Source organism: Pithys albifrons, chromosome 7 (genome assembly GCF_047495875.1).
Source record: "Pithys albifrons albifrons isolate INPA30051 chromosome 7, PitAlb_v1, whole genome shotgun sequence".
Lineage (NCBI taxonomy): Eukaryota > Metazoa > Chordata > Aves > Passeriformes > Thamnophilidae > Pithys > Pithys albifrons.
This window is the reverse complement of record NC_092464.1, coordinates 44,725,223-44,750,511: the sequence shown is the minus strand read 5'-3', so window position 1 is coordinate 44,750,511 and position 25,289 is coordinate 44,725,223. Positions and strand designations below refer to the sequence as shown.

Genomic DNA, 25,289 nt, shown 5'->3' with positions numbered 1-25,289 from the left:
TACTTAACCCCAAGACTCAATTTTCATTCACTGGAGGTGTATCTGGTAAAACAAAAGAAAGTAAAAACAGAGATTGTGTAGAAACAGTCTGTCATAACTTAGAAACCACACAAATCCTTGCATTTGATAACAGCAAAGTGCACAAGTGTGCTGCTACAGTAGCTGTTCACAGATCTACACGATATTAATCAGAGATCCGTTAGAGGAAGGAAAGTCACACTGCAGTGTTAATTAAAAAAAGAGGCAAAAATCAGTAATGTGGTGGCAGATAAGAGTTGAAAAATACGTTTAGAAGGTATTTCTGGTGTGTCTTTTTGCTGGACAACAGCCATTCAGCAAGATGACTTTTACTTTCTGAGACTGTCAATAACAAAGTGCCTGTTGCAGCCAAGGCTGCAAAGAGCAAACAAGTGATTAAAATGCATGAAGAAGGGGCTGGAGAAGAAATGTAAAATTATTGTAAGACCATTATACTCAGCATCCAAAATAAGAAACATAAGTGGAAGGGCACCTGCATATGACCTCTCTCATGATACAGGACTGGAAATAGAAAGCCATACACTTAAATACTCACGCATGCACATATCCCTCATAATTAATTTTGGGAATGCATTACCATTATCAGTTTGCTGAGGCTGACAAGCAAGCACCTGCATTAATGCAGATAATGGGAATAGCTGGGAAGGACATTACTTCCAATAAGAAAGTGTATACATTTCTAAGAAAAATATTATAAATTCTTACTACTCAAAACCTTAACAGCTACTGAGTAAATCATTGGTGAAAACTGATGTAAAGAGTGGGTTAAGTCATCCATCACCTCTTTTGAAAAGGAGGACAAATTTCATGTCAGGTGGTTCAGATTCTCACAGATATCACTGAACCCAACATATGATGCCAAGCCAGCGCAGCACATCGTTCTCACAGATGGTGATGCTGATAGTTGCACTGTGAACTGCTGAGCTATGCAGTGGCCCAACCTGGCACAAATCTGGAAGTCTGACAAGACAATGCAGTTGCTTTTTCCTTGGTCCTACTTTGTGACCCCTCTGGTCAGTAAGAACACACAGGTTGTTTTGAGAAGCCTTGCTTTCCAGACCTGGGGAAGGGCTGCCTGTGCTGCCCTGGCAAATGTGATGGTCAACAAGGATAAAGCAAGCCATAGGCTCTCGACAGTTTTGACATAAGAGAGATCCGGGGCTGAGTGGTGTCAAGGAATGGCTCACAGGCTGGTCTGGGTCTGGGCATACCCTGTGGTGAGGGAGGATGCTGCATCTGCTCATATGTGGAACTAACAGGCTGCATCCAGTGGCCATGCAGCACTGCCATAAACTGAGCTAGTGTAAAGCCCCTTTTCCACACAAAACTCAAATGTGCTTCACTTCACTGCTTGACTTTGTGCCCCACAACCTGTGCACATTTGCCTTTGGTACAGGGTGTGCCTGAGGCAGCCAGAGCTCCCCCCGGGTGAATGTTGTCATTGTTTCTCTGTGGCAAATAACCTCTTCCAGTTCTCTCAGTAATGCTCCCAGTTACTCAGTGTCTGTGCTGGATGAGCAACTGAGCTGAAAGTTGTGCTCTGAGCAGGTTTGCTGAATTGGCTGTAAAGAGGAACTCACATCTAAGTGAAGGGCACAAGCATCCAGGTCCTGGGGCTGGAGCTCATCAAATGCAGGTGGCTTCCTTTTCTGTCACTTGAAACACACCCTCCTGCCTCATGCACCAAGCTGCAGTGGATAATCATAGAATCATAGAATTGATTGGGTTGGAAAAGACCTCCGAGATCATCAAGTCCAACCCTTGGTCCAACTCCAATCCATTTACTAGATCACGGCACGCAGTGCCACTCCTCTTTAGAGAGGGGGCTTTGAAATACCTGGTGATGACAAAGGACATGATAATGGAATTAACACAGACAAAAATAAAGCAGGGATTTTCAAAATGTCAGTTGACAAAGGTGTCATTTTAGCTGAACAAGAGTTTCCAGCAATGAATGATGTATGTACAGACCCAGTGAACCATGAAAGAGAATGGATAGACATTTAAGTGAAGCAAAGCTGACTCATTCTTAAACCCACATTTTTACATCAAGGTTCCTCAGAAGCCCAGCCTGCATCCCCTCTTCAGTTCTGCTAAGCAGCTGTAGAAAGGTAGATGAGAGTGGAAATCAGCTAATCTTATGAAATACAAATAATGGTGAAAAGCTAAAAACTGTTTTCATACAGTGCTTAGGACACAACAAGCCCTCCCTAAACATGAAGCTGAATTACACATTTATCTTTTACTCTGGAGGACAGCTTCATCCCTTTTAATAGTGCAGAGGCAGCATCGTGGTCAGCAGCCTCCTCCCAGTCTGCTCCTCTCAATCTGAGAGGCAGCCAGGAACTGCCCTTCTCCTCCCTGTAAGGTAACGGCTTGCCACTGTCCCAGCACCAGCTCTGCACACCTGCTCAGAAGGGGAGTACAATTCAACAGACATTACATCTCCTTTGTTAGCAGGATGCTTCATCTAAAATTGCCAGCAGAGATCTACATGACATGTTTTCCTTCAGGAGCTCATAATTGTTTGCAGTTTTATCCAACATCTCTTAATGCAGCCAGAGACCAACCACCTCTTCAACTCCTCTCTCTTATGCCACATCTCCATTTGTTTTGATTTACAATTAGAAATCAAGGGCCATTTAGTAACACCAATGAAAATGATCATTTAAATGGTGCTTAAGGCAGTGCCTAAAGAGAGCTCAACGGGACTTTGCTACTCCAGTCATGAAAGAAGCATTTAGGTAGGAGCCTGAAAATGACATGACTATGGTGAGATTTCTAGCATTTGTTTAACTGATAAGACCATTCAAAGGTGATGTAGTGGTGGTCGTACCTGCAATCATGTTATGCAACACAGCAATGATGTATGTAGGTGCCACTGGCAATCAGTGAGAAATCACTAACGTAGCAAGCATTAGCACTGAGGAGATACCAAATCAGAAGCTACCAGGTGAATTCTCTTTTTCAGTCATTCAGCAGCAAAATCCATCAGAAAAACTAACAAAATCCCATCTTATGGGACACTTATTCAATCAAAGCCACTTCTCACAGAAATGAAGCTCAAAAATGAAGCCCTTTATTTTTTCCAGACCATCAAAATCAAGTCCTCTGTCAACTCCTTGATTAAGCAGTGGCATGACTGACCAATGCTGCTGTTCCTTTTCCCCTTTTCCCTTAACCGCGCATATCCCTCCACATATCCCTGATATGTTTGTCACAAAAGAAGATTATTCACAGGCCATGCTCAGGCTTTTGTCTCAATTTATTTCTGATCCTCCTTTGAGCTCTCAGAAATGACAGCATGTGCACGATATGTCTGCTGAAGAGTGTGATGTCTTCCTGCATCACTGGACACTTGACCTTATTTTTAAAACCTGCTATGTTATAGGCAGGGGAGCTGAGGCAGAGAGCAAGAGCTCAGACATAGAGCACAGTGCACATTTCTGACAGAATCTCACAGCCCTCCTAGCTCTCCCTGGGGAGAAGTCACACTTCAGCTTGGTGACGGAGACTTCCAGGTAAGAACCACCCACACCATGCCCTTTCTGACAGCCAAATATGGGCTGGCCTAGCCAGGAAAGTCCTCATTTGGATGCAAGTTCTTCAAGGAGGACCATAGGTTGATGTGAAGAGTATCTGGAGATAAGATGACCAGCTATTGTCATGTCCCAATAAGAGGTGTTCTTTGCTGTCTAAATACACCAGAAAGCAAAAGCAAAGAAATATTCATTCTGTGCAAATGCAGCCCAAATGCCTGATTTGCCAATGCATCATACTACTCTTTAGGTTTTGTGATGGCTTTTTTATTTCAAGTCATCTTTGAAGGGTTGAAGCTTCTCTGGGTTTTAGTTTCTTGTTTCAAAACGAGTAACAGCATGCATTCAGTTTAAGTAGCTCTGTAACTGCACACTGCAAGCTTTTGTGAATTCAGGTGTTGCAAAACAGAACTACTATGGCACTAAGAATTTCTTAGAATTCCAAGATGTTTGTTTCCTTGCTTTTGCTTTTAACAACAATAGCAAGTATTCAAGAATCTGATCTGCAAGAATCTGATTTTTTCCACAGATATGAAACTGTCATAAAAAACCCTCTCAGTGCTGCTAGCAACATGTAAGACAACACAGACTGAAGACTGACATTACTAGATGCACTCTTCTGCTCAAGAGAGACCAGTGGCATTTGATCAGAATTTTCCAAGAAGGTCCAAGCAGCCACATTCCAAAAGAAACTTTGGTGGCTGGGACAGTGATTAGAACAAGAAGTGGACATCCCTGCATGAAAAGTGGTTTTGTCTCTTTTGCACAGCAACTTTGCACTCCCTGAAATATCTCCATAGAAGTACTGTGGTTTGGGCAGGTCGTCTGAAGAGAGAGGCCCTCCCTAACATTGACCCTGCCACCATCACTCACAAATAGAGCAGTAGTAACACGGCTAGTGGTAACACAAAAGCATCTTAAAAGTGAAGAAAGACCACAACACATCTCTGTACTTGCTCATAAACAGCTACACTGAAATTTGACCACAAGACCACGACCGCAGACTGACTTGCCTTGTCAGCTATCAAAGCATGTGGGAAAGCTGCAAAAAGCACCCATAGAAGGAAGAGTAGGATGGATTTTGCTGTTGCTTAGGCCTGTTTTGCTCATATACAAGCACCAGGAATGGAAAGAAAACAAGGCTGGCTGACTGCAAGGAGCAATGACATTATCTGCAAGCCCTGCAGACAACCAGTGCTGAGAAGTTGCAGAGAAAAGGTCTGCCCTCGCTATCAAGAAACTTGTTTACGCTCTCTAGAAGAGTGAAACCCGTAGCATGAGGTGTCACACAAACCCCTGCAATGCTACAGAGAAGGGGCTGAAGGGTTTATGAAAAGAAAGAAAAGGGAAGTTTGGATTTTGGCTGTTTTCTCTTCAGTTCTGCTTTACCAGCCCATCCTTGCATAATGCAGGCCAGTACTCGCTTCCTTTCCTCAGAAATATTAGGGAACCTCCAAAATCCCCTGTGGGGAGGCTGACTTCTGTCTGCTCCTGCTCTGGCTTTCGGCACGAATCTTTGTGACACAACCTCCTCTCCAGTTCCATGGAGTCAATCCATTCATTTCCTCACTAGCTTAAGCTCACGTTCTCCACACCCAGAGGTCACACGGGCAGGATGCCTGTCTTGTGACTACAAGGGCAGGTGGTTTTCCATTTGTTAAGGCAGTTTTATGAAGATGTCCCTGTTCAACTAGACAACCTGTGAAGGTCCCTTGCAATCCAAACACTTCTATGGCTCTATGAAAATCTGAACACTGAAGACAGCAGATTTTTGGTGGCAGCTGTACTGGCTAATGATCAACAGCTTTTAAACCAACACTTCCACCTGCATTTTGTTTCAGCTTTAGACTAAAACAGTTTCAGAGTAAGCAGAACATATTTGTCAGCATTATTGAAATAAAATATTTCATTATTTCTGCTTTGAATTCTTATAATTTTATTCTGATGGGAGAAATAATTTCAGAAGTCCTCATGTCAGAAATTGTAGAAAAAACTAAAGTATTTGTCTTATTTAACACACTTAAACAATGTTGATAGAATAAATCCATCATATTGCTCAAACAGTAGCTTATTCCACATATCCATAGAAATGTGCCAGATTTTTGGCAAAATTTCAGTAAAGTGATGAATGTTGTTGCTGATGACTACAGGGCAAAACCAGGATTTTTGGCTGCGGTTTTTTTGTTTGTATGTTTTTGTTTCTTTTTTAAAATGCTGACTTTGTCCATGAGAATTTGCCTAGCAAATAACTTTTGTTGCTTCTAAAGCATAAAAGACTGCAGCGTTGTATAGACTCTATCACATGAGACTATATGAATAAAATGTAAATGATCAAACACCATATTAGCATTTATGAAAGGTCAATCCTTAAGTTATAACTATTTAACAATTTGCGTCAGAGACTGAGAAAGCCAGTTCAGTACTAGATACCCAAGCTTCTGCCAAATTTTAATTTGCATTATTTTTTTCTTCTTTAATTCCAGGAATGAGTTTGTACAGAGGCAGAGCAACTACTAATTGTGTCATAAGTAGAAAAAAAAAGCCCACCTTTTCTCTAAGGTGATTCACAATGAACACCTCCATCATAATACAATATGACAATGCAGCCTGAATTGTCACGAGGGCACATAGCCAATTCTTGAAGTTATGCCAACATAATTCAGTGTAAGTATAGGCTTCCAGGTTTCTGGAAAAATGTAAAAGGAGCTCTAGAAATTTCTGAAACGTACATAGAAACAGCAGCAGAAAAGCTGATACTGCCCAACAATGGAGCAAGTATGTAGTTGGTATCAATGTTAACTTAAGTGATGCCTAAAAAAAATCTGCCATGTTTTCTAAATCTGAGAGCACAAGATTCCACAAAGTTACTGCTTTGGGAAAAGCAAAATGAAACACAGTAAAAAAAGAATAAAAAAAAAATCAGTGAGATCCTTCACAGCAAAAGCCATATCTGCCTGGTCAGTGAATGGCATAAGTTATGTGAGTGCACTCCAAGAGCAGCAGCAGAGCAAACTGTAGAGGAGACCTCATGTAGACCCACTAGCCAGACATGATGTTTGAAAGAAAGTGTGCTTCTCCTTTGTGAGAACTAATGCTGAGGGCCCCATACAGACAGACCGCAGTGGGGAGACAGAACATAACTGGCCCCAGTCGTGTCCATGCAGACAGTGGTCATGTTTAGGAAAAAAACCCATGTTTTATTACCTGCAGCTTACTAGATGGCTTCCACTGTCTGCACTGGCTTCTTTATCACATTGGGCTGCAGACTTAAACCAGGCAGAAGTAGCTCAACCATGTCACTCTATCGACTACAGCTGACAGGCACAAAAGAGACTGTAGCACTCTTATCCTTTACTTCTCCCTAATTAAAAACAAATAAAAAGCTGTTTTTAAGGTTCTGTTTTCCGCCTTGCCAAGGATCCCAGTCAATTCTAGTCTTGCATTTGCTACATAGAAATCAAAACTCTGCCCTCTTTTTTAAAACAAGGCATTTTACCGATGAAAAGTGCTACAATGAAAGTTAGTATTATTACAGAGACAAAAATCTGCGTATTCATTGCTCGATTTCATGCCTTGTCTCAAGACATCAAGAACCATACCCTCTTTTTTTACTCACAGCCCTGGAAGTTTCACCTCCTTCCACAGAAGGTGAAAACAACTTCATAATGCATTATTCTAAACACAAGTCTTTGGTTTTGAGAAATGTCTTCCTAACACTTCTCAGTCAATGGTTTTTGTCCTGAATCTTGAAGGTTTTCAGATTAAACCCTCACCCCTTTTTGACTTGCTTGCCTGATCTACTCAAGGTTTTGACATTTGTAATCATCAGGGGGTTTCACCAATTTGCATGAATGAACTAAAACAGGTAACAGGAAAAAACAAAGTACTTTGCAAGAAAGAACAGAAAAATTCTTTCCAAGCCAAACCAGCATCACAATTTTGCATCAAAAGGCACAGACTGACAATAAACAAGCCATCTCCCAAATCAGAATACACTATGGAGCACTGAGCAGGACTGGTGAGCAGAGCTGATGCTTCTAAGTTATTTCAGTCACTGTATTGCAGTTTGCATTGCAGAATATGAACTTCAGAGGTTTTGGGGTATTATTTTTGCTAACTGAGTCATGGCAACCAAGCAGCTGACTCAGAAGTCAAAGCTGAGCCTCTTCTTCTGAAAAGGCCTTAAAAGCACTCAATTCCAGCTCAACTTTGTATGAAAAAAACCCATTCACCTTAAAGCTTCAGGTGCTGAAACTCAAAAAGAGATTATCAGATATGCTCTACTTCAAAAGAGGGTAAAGGGCTAGATGGCCTTTAGTCAAACTCAGTGCCATGACTCTTTTATGAAAAAAGAGACCTCTATTAAATGAGAAAAAGAAAACAAACACAACCGAAAATATGAGGTGAGCTCTGTGTATTTTCAAAGCCCTCAGCCTCTGAGACAAACGTGTCCTTGTGTGCTGCACCAAACCCTTGACAAAGTCAGAGAGGAGAAACAGTGGGAATCCCTGATTCTTCCACCCCCCTTGCCAGACAAGTACGACAGCACAGTTGTATTTCCAGAGAAGGTACTTGCTTACCAGAAACCATAGGGAAACCAAACAGGCATCATCTAACCTTGTTGTTTTGTGAACAACTGAAAATAGGTGATACACATCAAGAACGGACAGAAATAGTGCAGTTTCTACCTTGCATTGCAGGGATAAAGTGGAAGACAAGACAAGTACCAGCAGAGCTATGGGCATTTCCAGTCTTTGGTTGGGCAGATTGTTAGGATTTGGATGTATTTTCCCCACTTTGCACAACTATCCAGGTGAGCTGAATCTTCACTCCAGTTCACATCCTTTCTTTCATGTAAAAATTCTCCACTTGTAGCTAAGAAATCAGAAAACTACAGAGCTCAGCATCATTCACCTTTGCCAGCTTAGTGAGATGCAAGGCCACAGCCTGTAGCTGGAAGTATCATAAAGAAAATTATTTTCCTTCCCCTTTCTGCTGCCAACCTGCTTAGGTTTGAAAAAAAGAAAATAAAACCCAAGAAAATAAACCTAACAAAACCAAACCCACCAAACAACTCACTCTTTACCAGACATATTATTATGCTTTCCCTTCTGTCTTCATTAGGCTTTGCTTCCAGACCACGTTTTGTAACACGGAATATTCTTTTTCGCTTGTATCTCCATAGTGCTTAAACATCCTGTTTCACCTAGAGGAACAGGAGAAACAACTTGCATACCAATCAAGTATACTACTGTAATCTCTTTGCACAGAGTGGGTTTTTCAGAACTAAAAAATGTATCCCAAAAGCCTTTTGGCTGATTTCAACTAGCTGAACTACTGGCACCTGTCCAAGTTCTGTTTATTTCCTAGGATGGATGAACAAACTTAATTTTGGGGTGGTAAGGGTATGTGATCTGTCCCTCCTTTCTTACTAAAAGACATTAAGAGAAGACAAAATTTGGCTAACAGTAATATGCCAACTGTATTGGCATCATACAGTATGAAAATTAGAAAGGATCCCTAGAAACTGTAAGTTGGGGTTTTTTCACCACCTCTGAAGCCTTTGAATCAAAGCAAAAAGACCTGAAAGGTTAAACTTGAAAAAGTTAAAAAAGAGCTGCTTGCTGCTAGTTGTTTCAGCAGAGCTAGATGGACTCAGTGCTTTAAAGTCAGATCTGAAAGTGTCTATGTTTGGCTGCAGTCAAAAGACTTGCATAGTTTTAGCTTCAGCTTTTGATGTAGATACTGCTCTGGATCAAAGGACCAAAAGAGCAATATAGGAATGCACAGGAGCAGAACGCACTGATCAGACAAGGTTTTGCAGGAAATCATGCTAACCCTTTGTGAGTTCAGTATCAGGTTCTCGGGTTCTTCAGCACACCGGATCTACCTATTCATGATTAGTGCAAACCACATCCTAAAACGCAGCGGGAAAAAAGTTTAAAAGCTTGAAAGAAGATAGGTACAGTGTATGCAGGATCCAGACTCATCTCTCAGAGACTTCAGTCTTCCAGAAAGCCTTGATGGTACACCAGAGTGTTACAAAATCCAGAAATAAAATTTAACAGGGAAGAAACAAGAAAGGAGTGCAAATTTTAATTCTGCGCAGTTTCTATCTTATCCCATACATGCCTGAGGTGAAAACAGCAACCAACATTTTCAGCAAATGTGAAAGGTTACAGTCTAAAGCTCACCAACAGTCAGGCATGTGGAAGGTTAAGATTAAGCTCAGTTTCTTTTTCCTCCTTCTCCTCAGCAATTCTACCTATGCTTTGGGAGCGCCTTCACCCACAGCACAGGAACACATTCAGATCCTGCAGCCACAACACACAGCAGTTCACCTTCTCCCAAGGTAAATGCTTTCACAGGCTATTCACAGAATTCACAGAGTGCTATTGCACAAGTCCACAATCAGGGGAGACTTCTGGCTAAATTGGGACTAACATCCACAGGGAGTGTTCACTCTATACACCTGATCAAGACAGGTGGAACTTGAGAAAATAAATGGGATTTGGAAGAAAGGAGACAGGTATAAACAAGCTGGAAGAACAGGCAGGCATCTTTATCCAGCTTGCACACTAGCAATGGATACCCATGGGCTGGATATCAGCTCCACTTCAGACAAACAAAAACACATTGAAGGAAATTTTTTGAGTTTCTCTACACAGAAGACTTTCCTACTGCAAGAGGAAGAACCAGCAATAGTTAAGAAAGAAACAGGAAATAGAGAAGAATAATTTCTTAGCTCCAGCATCAGCAGCATGACCCCCAATGGTGAAGCATTTGCCACAGTCACAGACAACACTGAAAATGCTTGGTTAATATAGAAGCAAGAGCCCTACAGAAGCACCAAGATTAATAAAAATAGTGCACATACTTAAAATGAAGAAGGAAACTTAACAGAAAAATCCTTTTAGACCTTACATATTGGCTGCATTTTTCTACTGGATTTGCACTGGTATTGAACAGGTCCACTCTACTTAACAAGGGCCCATTCTGCTAGAGTTTCAAACTCAATTCCATGTCCATTAAGAAGCCTTTTTTTCTCCCCTCTCATCTCCCCAAAAAAATTTTAAAGGCTAAATTATGGGCATGCAGCTGTAAGCACACCATGAGAGTGCAAGATAGCAATCTCAGCATGATGCTTGCACAGGGTCTGCTATGAACATGTGCTGGGGAGTCTCATAAGCAAAACTGTGCTTCCCATTAGACTTATGCAGAGTTAAAAGTGGGGCCTTCCTAAGACCCTGGCTTCAGAGTTCTATATATACTTACCTCCTGAGGGACAGGTGTATGTGCCCAAAACAAGACTTAGTAAATATTTCCTCATTTCCTTGGCCAACAACCATATATCCTACTGAAGGAGGACCAAGGGCCTGAAATAAGCACTGTTCTGTGAAACTTCTTGAGGTAACACAATTTCAAAGCTTCCTCTAAAGCTGTGAAAGTTCACTACTCCCATATTTGATAACATAACAGGCAACAGGGAATATCTTCTGGAAGGGATTTTTAAACATACACACTATTCGGTGAAAGCAAACGACAATCCCTGTGACACACTTTTCCAACATTATTTTCCATTCAGCCCCTGGCATCAAGTTCCAGGATAATCTCTTCCTGCCCAGTTTTGCCTTCTCATTGAAGGAGAACCATTAAAACAGACCCCATTCTTCTGCAGCTTCCAGTTCCTTTTGTAACATGTTCTCCAAGCCAGGACCTTGGGGTTAACTACCATGCTTTTAAGTGCCAGCCTGAAAGACAACTCTCTTGTAAATCAGTCATTTCTTTCAAAAAAAAGCTGCTGTAGCACATGGACCAAGTTATTTAGGTCACCCTTTCACATCTTGTCTGTGTTACTCTGCACCTCTTAAAATTTCTGCAAATCCAGTCCATAAAAAGGTAACAGAGGGGACACCAAGCAGCCTCAGAGCACAAATACATACTTTGTGTGGCTGTGGATAGTGAAAGTGATAACTGCCTTACATACAGCAATGAAGACTTCACTTAGTTCTCAACAAGTTTCCCAACAGTATACACTGGAATAATTTGCTTAGGATAGACTGGAGTCCCCGTCACAAGAAATCCTGAAGAATACATTAAACAAACATAGTGGGAATAATTAAGATACAAACGATATTGCCTCAGGGTACACAGATCGTCTCTCACAAACCTTTCATCTTGTATTTATCTGTTAAAATGATGTTCACAGTATGAAAAAGAGACACCCACGAACAGGTTAAAGAGAAAATATGGGGACTGCACATCAGCAGCTCCTTTGGGAAGTCAGGTTAGAGCATTTAGAAGTGAAAAGGGGAAGACGATGAGTGACCACAAAGTCATGTAACAGAAAAATATTCTCAAGTAGTTTTGTGCTGGTGCAGACAACACAAGTTAGTAAATAACCAAGCTGCTGCCACAGGCTCAGGTAAGGCTCTGTCAGCACTGGGAGCTACTCGCTCAAATACAGATGGATTTCCAGGAAAAGTATCCTATGAAAAGTGTCAGAGAATCCATTCTGGATACACAGAGGTGCTGTTGTCCCGAGTGATTGCAGAATATCCAAAATGAGAAGCACGGGACTGCAATAGTCTAAAGTCAGTCATCTGATTACATCAAAGGGACAAAGTCCATCCAAACAGAGATTTCTTCCCCTTGCCATTCAGAAGGGATATTTCTAGAGTCACTCCTGCAAACATTCAAACTGTGCAAACAAGTGAGTATTTCACCAAAAAGCTGCAAAGGAAAACCACAGGCACCATGATGCTCACAAGGAGGTTGGAGAGCAAGGAGAGATTGGAGAGCTGTCTGCTCCAGGGAATTACAAAGGGCATAGAGAGTCTAAAGGAGTCTGAAAAAGGTCAAGTGAAAAAGAGGTGTATTGGTGTCTCTACAGAGGCAGTTTTGTCACTCACATACACACCCAGTGCTGCAATTAAAGTAATGCCTTGCTTTCCAACAAGACTTCAAGCCACAAAACCCGTAACTAGTTTGAAACTCCTTCTGTTTCATTCCTTACTTTCAAGGCCTGGCTTTGAGGTAATTAATTTTTAATAACTGCACACAGAGCACATTGCAGGGTCTCCATCATGGATGGTGCCAAACAAGAAAAATTGTGTGCAATTGCCATTTTTTAACATCAAAAAGGCAATTCTATAATTGCTTCTAAACACAAAAAAGGCAATTCTGTGGTCAGTGTAGACCACTTTATTCCAAGAATGAAGTGTGTCTGGTACTGAACACACAGTCCTCAGTCATTAGAAACGGCATTTGAGGTGAGAATTTACAAGAACAAGCTCTGTGTCTCGGGTGAACCACATCTGTCTGCTCTGAAAGCCCATCAAACACGTAGCAGACAGACACTGAAGTGCTTATTCACTGTCTTCTCTGGCAACAGTATTGAGCCTTATCAGCTGAGAAGAAATAGACAGGTTATTGTACTGGCCATCTCAGACAAGGGTGGTACCTTCAGTGTCCACTCAGCCCATTACAGCTACTTCATTTTGCTTTACTTAGTGCACATCATCCTAACACAGAAAATAAGTAAGACATCAACAAGAATAATTCCTCATCCACAGAGACTTTACAATTTCATTTCTTCCTTAGCACTGCTCATAATTCTACCTCCTCCCCTTTTTATTTCTTCTCAAACACACAGAGGAAGAATTTCATCTTTAAAGAACCATTTTAATAATGTCAAGACACCAATCAAAGGAAGAAACTACAGATTATGAAAATACTTAATTCCATCATATTCTGTTTTTTAAATATCACCATGGAGCTTGCATGACTGACATCAAAACCATAAGAACCAAAGAGAAGGTTCTGTCTGCTCTAGAATGTCAGCTGGACTGACAGAATTTGTGCATCTTTGCAAATATCAGGCACTTGCAAAAGACCATCAGTTTACTGGAACAAAGCAGATGATGTGAATCAATGATTAGAAGTAAAATAAAATTCTTTAACTTAAAGCATTCTCCTTCCAAGGAAAAGCAGGTACTCCAAACCCATTAGGAAAAAGAAAATAAAAATAAAAAGGATATATTAGAGGAAAATCAGTTCATTTTAAACCTACGTTCTGCAGGCAGGTTAGTTAGAGGCTATGGTTTAAACACAACAGCCTAAATGTTACAGACGTCCTTGTACTTCCCAATTCACTTGAAGTCTTCAGAGACAGCAGAAGGGAGGCAGCAAATTGGCTTCCTAAGAGGGGACACAGGCAGACTGCAAGGTCCCTCTCTGTGTTACTGCTGTTTGGACCAGCAGCCATTTCAGTGCTCTTTTCTGCAGTTGTTCTCACAGGAACTGTAAGCAACCAACTGAAATTTTCCAAAAGTCACTTGCATGGAGGTCATTGAAAAAATGAGGTCCACTTAACACTGGCAGTGAGCCCAATTAGACTAAAATGAGGTTGATACTAACCATGTGATAAAAGAAGCTGTAAGTCTTGTCTGTTGGCAGCATTGACCTACCAGTCCACATGATTGAAACCAGCAAGCTGGAAGGGGCTGTGCACCTACTTTGTAGGCTTCTCTCCAGTTGCAAAACATGGTAAAAAAATAAAAGTGTAAGAAGGTTACTGTAGTGCAAACAGCATACAAGGACTATATTTTTACTGGACTGATGCAAACATTACCTTCCAGTTGAGTTCAATTTCACAGTCGAAGGCAAATGTTAAAGATACAGCTTTTATTTTTAAAAAGAACTTCAATATTTAACTGAGAGATTAAAAAGTCTTTGAAGATTTTAAAAAGTTGCCTCAGCTAAACAACTTCCCTTTTTTAAAGACCTGGTGTTAATCAGTATGATTTGATGGAAAGGGAAGCAAAGTGGAGGGAAGATAAAGAAATACTCAAATCATTATAGATGGTTCAGCCACATGTCTCTAAAAAAGAGGTGGGGGTCATAATTTTCATACTGTGTGGTTGCATTGATGTTGGGTTCATCTACAAATTCTATTTCGCACGCCTGGGTGCTGCAAGGAGAACTCTCCAGCTCCAACACTGTTATGTTGTTTGGCACCGACGAAACAAGCACATTCCTTGGAACATAAAGGGTCAACTGAGGACCACGGGCTGGCCAGTAGCGACCAAGATTAAAGCCATTGATCCAAATTTGCCCCTGTTAAGAGAGAAAAAAATAACATTTAATTATTTGTCAGAGATCAAATGACAAAATAGCTTTAAACATAATACTCTTCATATGGTAACCAAATTTCCTTTATCGATAGAACACCAGGATAGAAAATCTGTTCAGGAAAATGCTAAAGACAGTCAAAATAATCTAAATTCCCTCAGCAGTTAAAGCTACCATTAATATTTAAAAAGAAAGTGATCAAATACTGCAGCAATTCCAAATATGACAATACTTAGGAAAACAATTGCAGGTTCCTCACACTGAATTTTGCACCAAGTTAAAGATCAAAACAAACCTGAAGACTGTTTTTGCTTGAAGCCGATTGTTAAAAGTAGGAAGAACTCACAGAAGAAAAATGCAGCTCCTAATTCTGTTGTGACTCTCTGTACAAGTGTGCAATTACACTACCTTGGTAGGCCCCCCCTGTTCAGTGATTTCATGGAACAGATACAGCATGTCTAGACACATGAAACTCAGAAGTCTCTTAGTCAACACAAGTACTTGTGAAATCACACTGCAAGAAAGGATTGTATTTTATTGTGGTTACATACAATCATCACAATTATTAAAACCCTTGGTGGTCTGCTAGTTTTAGGTGCAATTAAATTGTGGTTAACCTGGAAAAAAACCTCTTTAAATTGCTTTTTATAGTTGAAGTGCTCAGGACCCCTGGTTCAAAATACTGTCCTAACATTATAAATACCTTATGTATCGAAAGATTAAAAAAAATCGGCAAGCAGAAAAAGAAAAAAGGTAAAACAATCATTTATGCACCACAAAACAGACACGCTGAAGTGACACAAATGGAGATTTTTCCAAAAGTCTATAAATTGGAGGGATGCAGAATGTTTAGTATAACTGTAAACTGCCTTCTATCAAGTCGTGCTGAGTTTTGCTTATTAAGCAAGATGGAAGAGAGGATATACAGCTAATTTGGATAAATAAATTGCTTTTAATCCTTCAAAGTGTCCTTTTCACTATATGTCAAACAACAGTTCAGTGTCAAGAAAAGGGATGGGAACATTTGTGTTTTCTCCTCTTGCTGTGGCTTTTGGTAATCAAAATATAGAGGAAAAACAAACTAACTTGCAGCATTGATGTTCACTGATAAAAATAGTAAATGAATCAGTGGAAAGTAAGGACTTTTACTGCATTCAGTGGTTTTTAAAGTTGTCTGGGATAATCAAAATCAAAACAATATTTTAGCAGGATTTACACAATTGTAATATAGTGAGTATTGCTGTTGAGGCTGTTTTAGAGGTATTTTTCTTGTGTTTCCTTTTTCAGGTATTTATGAAAACAAATTTTATGAAACACGCAAGAGAAACTTTTAAGGAGATAGCACATTTGCAAACGCAGTTATTTCCCCTCTTCCGTGGTATAAGATCCTATCTTGCACTGTTTTGCCAAGGTGTTAATTTACTCTGACCTCAAACTTTTTTTTTAATCAAGTTTATCTTTACTCAAACTCACTACCTTGCTTCTGCAGTAATTTTATAAGAAAATATGGCATTAATGCAAACTCCCCACACACAAGATTAGTGAGTGTACCCACTAGACCGACAGCAGCTGTCCTCCTACAGACACTGACAGTAAACCTGTGGGAAGTAGGTGTTTACTGTAGGAATCAACTCTATTAGAGTTCAAATGCAGGAGGTATGATCAGACAGATCTCCGCTTCTGATCTTTATCAGCCCCTGGTTGTAACTCATTTTTCCAGTAAAGCTATGAACTTAAATTTTTCAATTCCAAATTGTCTTTATTAACTCTGAAGTTTCTAAAGACTGTCACGCGCTCAGGAATTTGTATGTCCTAAAACCAGCAAATTATGACACTATATGCACTACCAATAAAATGAAAGAGGGGAGAACTTTATCTTCAGTAGCCAGATTTTCTTTAGCAGGGAAAGCAGCTACAGCCCATGATTCCACAGAAATCAAGAACAGTTTTGACTCCAAATCCCATTTTCTTCTGAAGAAAAAAAAGGTCCAATAAATTTAACCATATGTTCAGCAGCATGTATGCTCAAGGGCATGGTGATTCTTCAGGGAAGGTTGGAGGAGGTTTTCTTCCTAGTTAAGGGCTGAAAAAACCACTGAAGGCAAGCAAGCTACAACATAGGGCATGAACTGTTACTGCTGCACTCTTCCTTCCAGGCTCTCCATCGTGCTGTACTCCTCGCCTGAGTATGCAAAGGCAGAACCATCATTAGGACTACAAGTTTTCTTGATAAGTGTTGCTGCCAGAGTTTTCTAACATCTCAAATAGGTGAGTTTTAACTCCTATTAAGAATTCCTCTCCATGCTTTGGCATCAGTAATTGACACAGTGCCACTCAAGGAATTAAGGTCCAGATACAGTGGGACCTGATTGGAATATATACCCGTAAGGTCCTCTGCCTTAAAGGTATTTGCTCGTTGCTGAAGTTTTCTGGAAGACAGTTTCCACACCCAGCATCACCTCAATCTCATTGCTCCTGGATATCTTATTTAAAACTCTGGACTAATCCATATAAAGCTGAAAGGATCAATTCAACAGCCCAATTTACACTTCATCTGGGATCTCTCACCATGACTGCTTTAAAAGGTGTACAAACTACGTAAAACAAAGGTTTCCATAGATCAGAGGGAAAAAATTTCACCAATATGAAAGAATTCTAGGACTAATTTGCCACTTTAAATATGCGTTTGCCAATAGGCAGGTACGGCCATCTTGCTTCCTAAAGATCTATGACTGAAGGGGTCACAGAATTTACTGAAAAAGTCTCAGATTTCAGTTGCCATGCAAAAAAAGCTATTTTTGAATTTTATTCAGTGATTGTGTGAGACGTACACATATATGCAGGAACAGGGACTAAGTCAGACTTCCTCATCCAAGCTCATCACTAAGTGCATGCAATGAATTGCAGTCTTCTGCATACTGTGAAGTGCTTTAACCACTGCAATAGTGGTAGATAAGACAGATCAACAGCAACTCCTTCTCCTACTTAATTGTAATACCAGTAAATTAATTGTTTCAGAAAGGAACAATTTTGCTACCTAACACTGTCACAGGTACCTCCCTAAAGCCTGGATTTAAACACTTAAAGCCCTGAGAGAAGTTCCATTAACAGAGATCTGCCCACAAGCTTCTCACAGCAGCGCACTCTGATCTGTTCCATCCAGTTACAGGGAACCTCTTCCATGCATTAGACCTGTATCTACAGGCACAACACCAGCAGCTGAGTCCAACACTATACTCTGCAAGAGGACACACAGCTCCTCACACAGTACCTCAAATATGTTCCTAGCTACTTTTAATCAATTCATATAACGAGGAAAGTGTCCTGTAGCACGTCACACCAGAATAAAAAACTGTTAACCCAAGGCATGTATTCACTTTCTTCCCTACAAAATGCTGCTTCTGCTTCACATCTCAAGGTAAAAATACAGGAAAAAAAATCCCCTCACAACTAAATGCAGCATTTCTAAACAGCCTGACACTTGATTTTCTTGCCGTTAAAAAACTAGGTGGGTTGGTTGGGTTATTTTGGTTTTGGGTTGTTTTGTGATGCTCCACTTTTTAGATGAATAAAATGTATTTTTTGGGTATGTTTCCCTTCTCATAATGTTTTATCTGTAGATTTACTTAGAGCAAAGAATCTATTTCTTAGCCATTTAAATATATTTGAAATACCCCACCACAACCAATTTCGACCCACCCAAGAGAGGTGGACTTTGATTGTCCATAGAAGTCAGTAGCTTTCTAAGTAGACTTTGAGTTTTTACCACAAAAAGTTGTACCTTTGTCCAGCCAGGAAAATTGACATAGGTGTCTTGTGGCAAGTCTGGAATCCCTCCAGGAATTGAAAGACAACCAGTGTAAAACGTAGGTACTTCATAACTTGGTGGATTGCCAACAGATCTCTCCAGCTGATCAAGAAGAGGAAGGATGCCATAGTTCACTGCTCCATCTATGTCTAGAGGATACATTTCCCATCCAACAAGTATATCTTGAGCAAGAGTTAAATTTGAAACTAGACCCTAAAAGGAAGAAAAAAAAGTAACACCAAAATATAAAATAATTAGTTCATGCTATTGAAGTTATTTGTCTGCAACTACAAATCAGTCAGGAATAAAAACTGAATCAAAGTATTTGCAACAGCTGGCTGCCAATCTGTGAAAAAACAAGCATCTGGTCTTCACCAAGTCATAAGCTTTGCTTCAGATAAAGGGTTTCATTTATTCTCTACGAAAGATCTGTTCCTCTTCAAAGTTTTGCGCTTTTATTGATACCCAAGGGTTTTTTTCAGATCTTTCTCCTGTAACTGGGAAAATTTCAATTTTGCTGTAACATGAATACAATTTCAAAACTTAGGGCTTAAAAAGCAGAGGCAACATTAAATATCATTAAGTCTGAGATACCATCATTTGGTAACACTGAGTCACTAACCCAAGACATTAACCTGCATAATAGCATAGAAAGTGGTATTTACTTCCTACAAATCTTCACCAGACAAGATAGGGTATCACAAAAACCAATGCACATGCCAAATTCAGTGAAACACTAAGCTTACAGTCAGCTTCAAGCCCACGGAGTTCCATTTCATTTCCACGGAACCACAAACACAGTCGTTCACATCACCCCCCAATGCACACAAGAATGCACACAGCTCATGAAGGCAAAAGCCAGGTAATGTCATGATTTTAAGAAGAATGAAAGGAACACTAACACCTGCATACACCCTGATTGTGTTAGAGTAGTAGTTCCTAAAGTGGCATTTCAGTACAATGCAAGGGGTTGATTTTAACTGCTTGAACAGACCCAGCGTAGACGCTGTTTTTCCGCGCAACTTCAGTTCTAACAACACCTGTCAAACAGGAACAAGCAAAACCACAGTTCCTATGGCTTTGGAGGGCTGATACTACACTGTGTATCTGTTGTGATAACTAGTAAGCTCTGCATTGACTCCACAGGCTTCATCATCTGTACGAGCACTAACTGGTTGTCTCTTCCTTTACCTAGACATCCACTTCACAGAACAGGAGCTTATTCTTCTTATGTCAAAATAAAATATCTGCACAGAGTTAAGTGACAAAACTTTTCTATACAACCTAGACTCTACTCTGTCCAGTAATCAACTGAAGTAATGCAATGACACTTTAAGGCTGAACCTTCTAACCTGCCTCACTAAGGTCATCTCTATGCACTACGAACAGTGGGATTTTTTCAAATTATATGAAGTGCCTACTAAACATTCTTACTTTGGTCTGCATAAGAATGCACATTCCATGGACCAGATGTGGCTATAAACTTTCCAGGTAAAACTAATATATAGATGACAGTGAGCATGTGAAAAAACGCTAAAAAACAGAAACCACACAATTTCTTTTTTTGTGTCCTCCAACAAGATGTAGGTCAGCAGGATGTTTTAAAACCAAAATCCTTTTAAGATTCTTTCCCAAAATCTAAATGCCTAGTTCCATTTCATGCTCAAAAAAGTGATAAAACCCCAAACAAATAAAACCCTGGAAACCATCCTATTGCCTTAAAAATGCAAGGCTTCACAAGGCAGGAACTTCTTCACCTACTGTGATTTTCAAAAACACAAAACATCTAAACCCCCAGATGTAATTATTGCCAGTTTTCAAAATTAACACAAAGAACAGCAAGATGGAAGAATTCTCTGGGAAGAAGTGATGCACACAGTTCAAGGCTACCTAAGAAACACCACCTTTTCTACACAGAAGGATCCTGCTATGCGAGGACTATTCTTACCATGGACATGTCTCCTAAATTTGCTTTCACTCTTAAACCTTAAAAAGATTGAAACCCTGGTCTAAGTGTGAATTTCACCTCAACCACAGCAACACTGAGCACTCTTGTTACCTTAATTTAACACTAAGCACGTAAGTTTCTGTATCACCTGGCCTGTTATTAAACACATAAAAACATTGCTGCTGCCTCAACATGAAGGGAAAACACTAAGATACTAGCTAGCTTCCCTCTCCTGCCACTCAGATAAAGGTGAAATACCTTGAACAGACAGTATGGACAGAGTTGGCACTACTGCTACCAACTGTGTCCTAATAATATCAAAAACTAAAAAAAAAAGCATGCTGTGAACTGTACACTGCACAAGCACAACACAAGACTGGCCTTTACAGAACAACTCTCTTCTATCAACTATCACACAGCACTGGGGATCCCATTAAGTCAAAAACCAGAAAAATTTACTTTTTGCCTCTGCCCTTTCTAATGCTATGTTAGTGGCACCCCCGTAGTGTTGGGTTTACATGGCATGGCTTTGGTAGCAAGGGGAGATGCAAGGGGAGCTTTTGTGAGAAGACATCAGAAGCTGGTCCGTGTGGGACAATGACAGTTCCACCTGACTCCAAGACAGACCCACTGCTGAGCCCATCAGTAACACTGGCAGTGCCTCTATGACATATTTAAAAAAGGCCAAAAAAAACAACCCTGTGTAGCAGCTGTGAGAGAGGAGTGAAATAAAACGGGAAAGAAAGCCTTGCAGATACCAGAGTCAGTGAAGGAGGAGGGGAAGAAGGTGCTCTAAGTGTAGGAGCAGAGATTCCCCTGCAGGCCACAATGACACAGCCCATGAAGGTCCACAGTGGAGCAGATATCCACCTGCAGCACAAGGAGGATCCCAGGCCATAGCACTTGGATGCACCAAAGGAGGGTAGACCCTGCAGAAGCTTGCACTGGAGCAGGCTTCTGGCAGGACTTGTGGATCTGTGGAGAAGAGCCCACACTAGAGCAGGTTTTCTGGCAGTCCTTGTGACCCTGCAGTCTGTGTCTGCAGGACTGCACTCCATGGACAGATCCACACTGGAGCAGCCTGTGAAGAACTGCAGCCCATAGTAAGGACTGACACTGGAGAAGTTTGTGAAGGACTGTCTCTCCTGGGTAGGACTCCATGCTGGAGCAGGGGAATGAGTGTGAGGAGAAAGGAGCAACAGAGACAGTATGTGATTAACTGACCATAACCCCCATTCCTTATTCCCCTGTGCTGCTCAATGGGAGGAGGTAGAAGAATCAGGAGTGAGATTGAGCCTGGGAAGGAGGGAAGAGTGTTTCTAGGATTTATTCTTATTTCTCATTATCCTTCTGTGTTTAACTTGCAATAAATTGATTTCCCCAAGTCGAGCCTGTTTCACCCATGACAGTAATTGCTGAGTGATCTCCCTGTCCTTATCTTGAACCACAAACTTTTTGTCATATTTTCTCCCCTTCTCCTGTTGATGGAGGAGTGACAGAATGTTTTTGTGGCACACAGTTGAAGCCAAGGTCAACCCACCAAAGCCAGAAGCACTTGGAAGCTTTCTGATAATTATCTCTCAAACCTGACGAGTCCAAATTTGAACTGTCACTTTTGCATGGTGAAGTGCTCATGAGACAGCCTTTCCCAGCCACACTGAAAATACTGCAAGGGCACGCTGCTGACAGGAGAAATGGGACAGGGAGAGAGATACACAAGTGTCTATATGCACAAATACAACCTCTAAACCCACCAACCCCCCAAATGCAATCCCAGGATTCACAAAGCTCAAAGTATAATCAAGTTTTAGACCAATTTCCAACCCATTTATGGAGTTTATACAAACAGTTTTGCACATTTTAAAATGTTAGCTACAGGCTCAACTCAATCGGAAAATCTCGTGGGCGATAACATAAGTGAACCAAAAAAAAATCTAAAAGATGTCTGGCAGTTTTTGATTTCACATTGATTTCAGTGACTGGAAAAACTCAAATGAAAACTAGTGAGCAATTATATTTTGAGGTAAAGTTCCATTTGTGTAATCCTGACCTTTTTTCTCTCTCTAACCCACTACTTTCTTTTTAACCTGTGGAAAAGAAGAAAAGCCATTAGAATCCAATAACTCAATTCATTTTACTTACCTTAAAGTCATTATTGTATCTACCAAAGTTGACTCGGCCCATATTCTCTACCAAGACGTCTAGATTTGCTCCAGCCCTCCCAGTTATGTTTATTGTAAGTGATTTGCCCCTTTCAAGGACACCCTGAGGAACCTACATGAATTACAACACAAGGAAGAAAACAACAAAAAGACTCTGTTATTTCTTTTTGCAACTTGCATGAAGAAAACAAAAATGAAATTACCAAAAAAAAAAGAGTAAAAAGAAAAATAATCTCCTGAACTGCTATGTCAATGTTCATATTTTCACACTTTAGTACACATCCACTGGATGGACTAGCGGGTTTTGATGCACCGAATTCACAAAAAGCAAGTTCTCAAATTTAGTCTACTGACTGAAAAAATTTTGGCAATATCAGTGATTTAAAGGGACTTCATCTTCCAATTTGGCACATATCAGTATTCAATTTTATTTATTCCTATTTCCACAACATAAGGAAAGAAGAGCTTGACCCAGACATAAAGGTGATGAGAGTCGGCACAGGTCAAATGTTAGTTAAAAAATAGGTGATAAAAGTCCATAAATTTATATTAATTCTTATTAAGCAGGAACAAACCCCTTCTTATCGGAAAGAAGACAAAGTTCACATTCCATACAATAAGCTTCGTTTTTTTTGTTTCTGAAACTGTGGTCAGAAGCCAGTTTCATAAGGTAAGACATAGGCTTCCCCTTCCTCTCACCCTCAAAGGAAAAAATAAGAGAACAATAGTAAAAACAAAAATCTATGGAAACACTGCAGAAAGCCACCAAGCACATAAATCATTAACATATCTCATGAACCTGCAAGTTAACACTTTCACTAGGTTTTACTCACTTAAGCCATGCATCTCTACCAACATTCAAATTTAAAAAATGGTAAGATAATACAGTAATTTTTTCTCAAATACAAATTTTAACATTTAGTATGAATCAACTATCTACTTCCTTATTTCCTTCATGTGATTGAATAAGATCAGGGTTGTTTTGGTGTAGAGAAAGGAGGGAAACAAACACAGACTGCACCCATGACTTCCACAAAAGCCACTCATGGCAGAAATTACCCCCAGCAAACAGTGTTTTTACCCCATCAACAGAGACATAGGCACGATCGTGGATTCCGTTCCAAGGGGAAGACAGTTCGGTTGGCTCCGTACAGTTCTTTGGAAGGGCAGTTCTGTACAGCACAAACCCAAAGTACTGGGAAAAGAAAAGAAAAGAAAACCCAAGCAGATTCATGAACCAAGTCATTCCATAGTTTCAATTCATGTCAGAATTAGAAATATCCCACATTTCTGCCTACGTGCTTGGACTGAAATGTTAACTTTCATTCACTTCAGATAACATCTATCACAGACACCATTTCAGATCAGAGTTCACTTTGACCTTTAGTTAATGGGTGTAAGTTCTACAGAGTTTCCACTTATAAATTTCATCAGAAAATTTATGTAACCTTGTAAGATAAGGGTCTATCTAAGAAGGTATTTCCTCAATAAATAGAAAGCAGTTAATGACCAACAGTATTATTTCTTCATTAAAATCAATGAAAAGCTAGCTGGAAAATCCCTTTATAACTGAGTTCACTTGTTACTCACTGCCCCAAAATTGACATATTCATCAATATTATGTAATATTATCTAATTATCTATTATCTTTAATTATCTATCATCTTTAAATACTGCATAGTTTACATCATGAACGTTCTGAAATATTTCTCACTAAGTTCCTCATCAGGAACGGAAAAAAAATGTCATAGTCATCACTGAGACCTGAACAGTCAGGAGAGCTGGGTGGAGAAGAAACTAAAAAAAGGCAAGTTCAGCAATGCAAGAATCCCGGATACCTGTATAATACTATTACTTCTGTGCCAGGATAAGGTGTAAGACATGACATAAGAAGAGTAATACCACAGAGGGTTGTTGAAATAAACTTCCCAAAATTACTGCAAAGTGCCTACCGAAGTAATGCTCACCTGTTTTAGTTGAACAAAGGTCAATGGGTAAGTGCTTTTTACTGGTCCAGAAGGAGACAGTCCATTAAGAACCTCCACCACAGAGCCTGCCTGTGGCACAGAAAAAGGAGATATATGAAGGTCAGTAAGTTCTAGTCCACATATAACAGCTTGCATATCCAGCCACCATGCCAGCTCACTCCATCTGTCCAGAGAGTTAACAAATCGTTACATCATCCTTGCAGACACATATACAATACAATACAGACAAATGATGAACTCTGAAAGAAACATGCTACATGTGGAGCAATGTTTCAAAACAGTAGATGTTCTAAATTTGCTATGCATTCATAAAAATAAAAGTGACCCTTTATTATTAAACAAGAACTAACCCAGTAGTTTCTCATAAACACAACTGCTCTGGACAATTAATAGAAAACACCTATATTATCTAAATAGTGCTCAATTATACTTGGAATAAAGCTAGGGAAAATGCCACTGATATCTATTGAATCACTCTGGAATCATTCTAAGCTAAGTAAGGATACAATTTGGTCCTATCAAGAGCTATCCAAGATGAATTTACCCTAATTTAGTCTTAGATTATTTCAAAAATATCAGGGCTGTCATTCAGTTGTCACATGTAAGTAGCTGGACATTTCAGTGACACTGGGAGCCAGGTTTAGGGTAGTCAGATACATAAATACCTCACTG

The 25,289-nt window shown here is 40.1% G+C and overlaps 1 protein-coding gene across 1 annotated transcript in view; it reads right to left on the bottom strand.

Annotated features, from left to right (window-relative positions):
* Positions 1-14,245: 14,245 nt before the first annotated feature.
* The window catches only part of GLB1 (galactosidase beta 1), a 38,102-nt gene continuing 27,058 nt past the window's right edge, over positions 14,246-25,289 (bottom strand). Inside the window, exons 12-16 of the mRNA XM_071561319.1 lie at positions 24,597-24,686; positions 23,711-23,824; positions 22,610-22,741; positions 18,493-18,732; positions 14,246-14,696 (exon numbers count right to left, since the gene is read on the bottom strand). Coding sequence (XP_071417420.1) covers positions 14,436-14,696; positions 18,493-18,732; positions 22,610-22,741; positions 23,711-23,824; positions 24,597-24,686 — 837 coding nt within the window. The 3' untranslated portion in view covers positions 14,246-14,435. The remainder of the gene's footprint in view (positions 14,697-18,492; positions 18,733-22,609; positions 22,742-23,710; positions 23,825-24,596; positions 24,687-25,289) is intronic.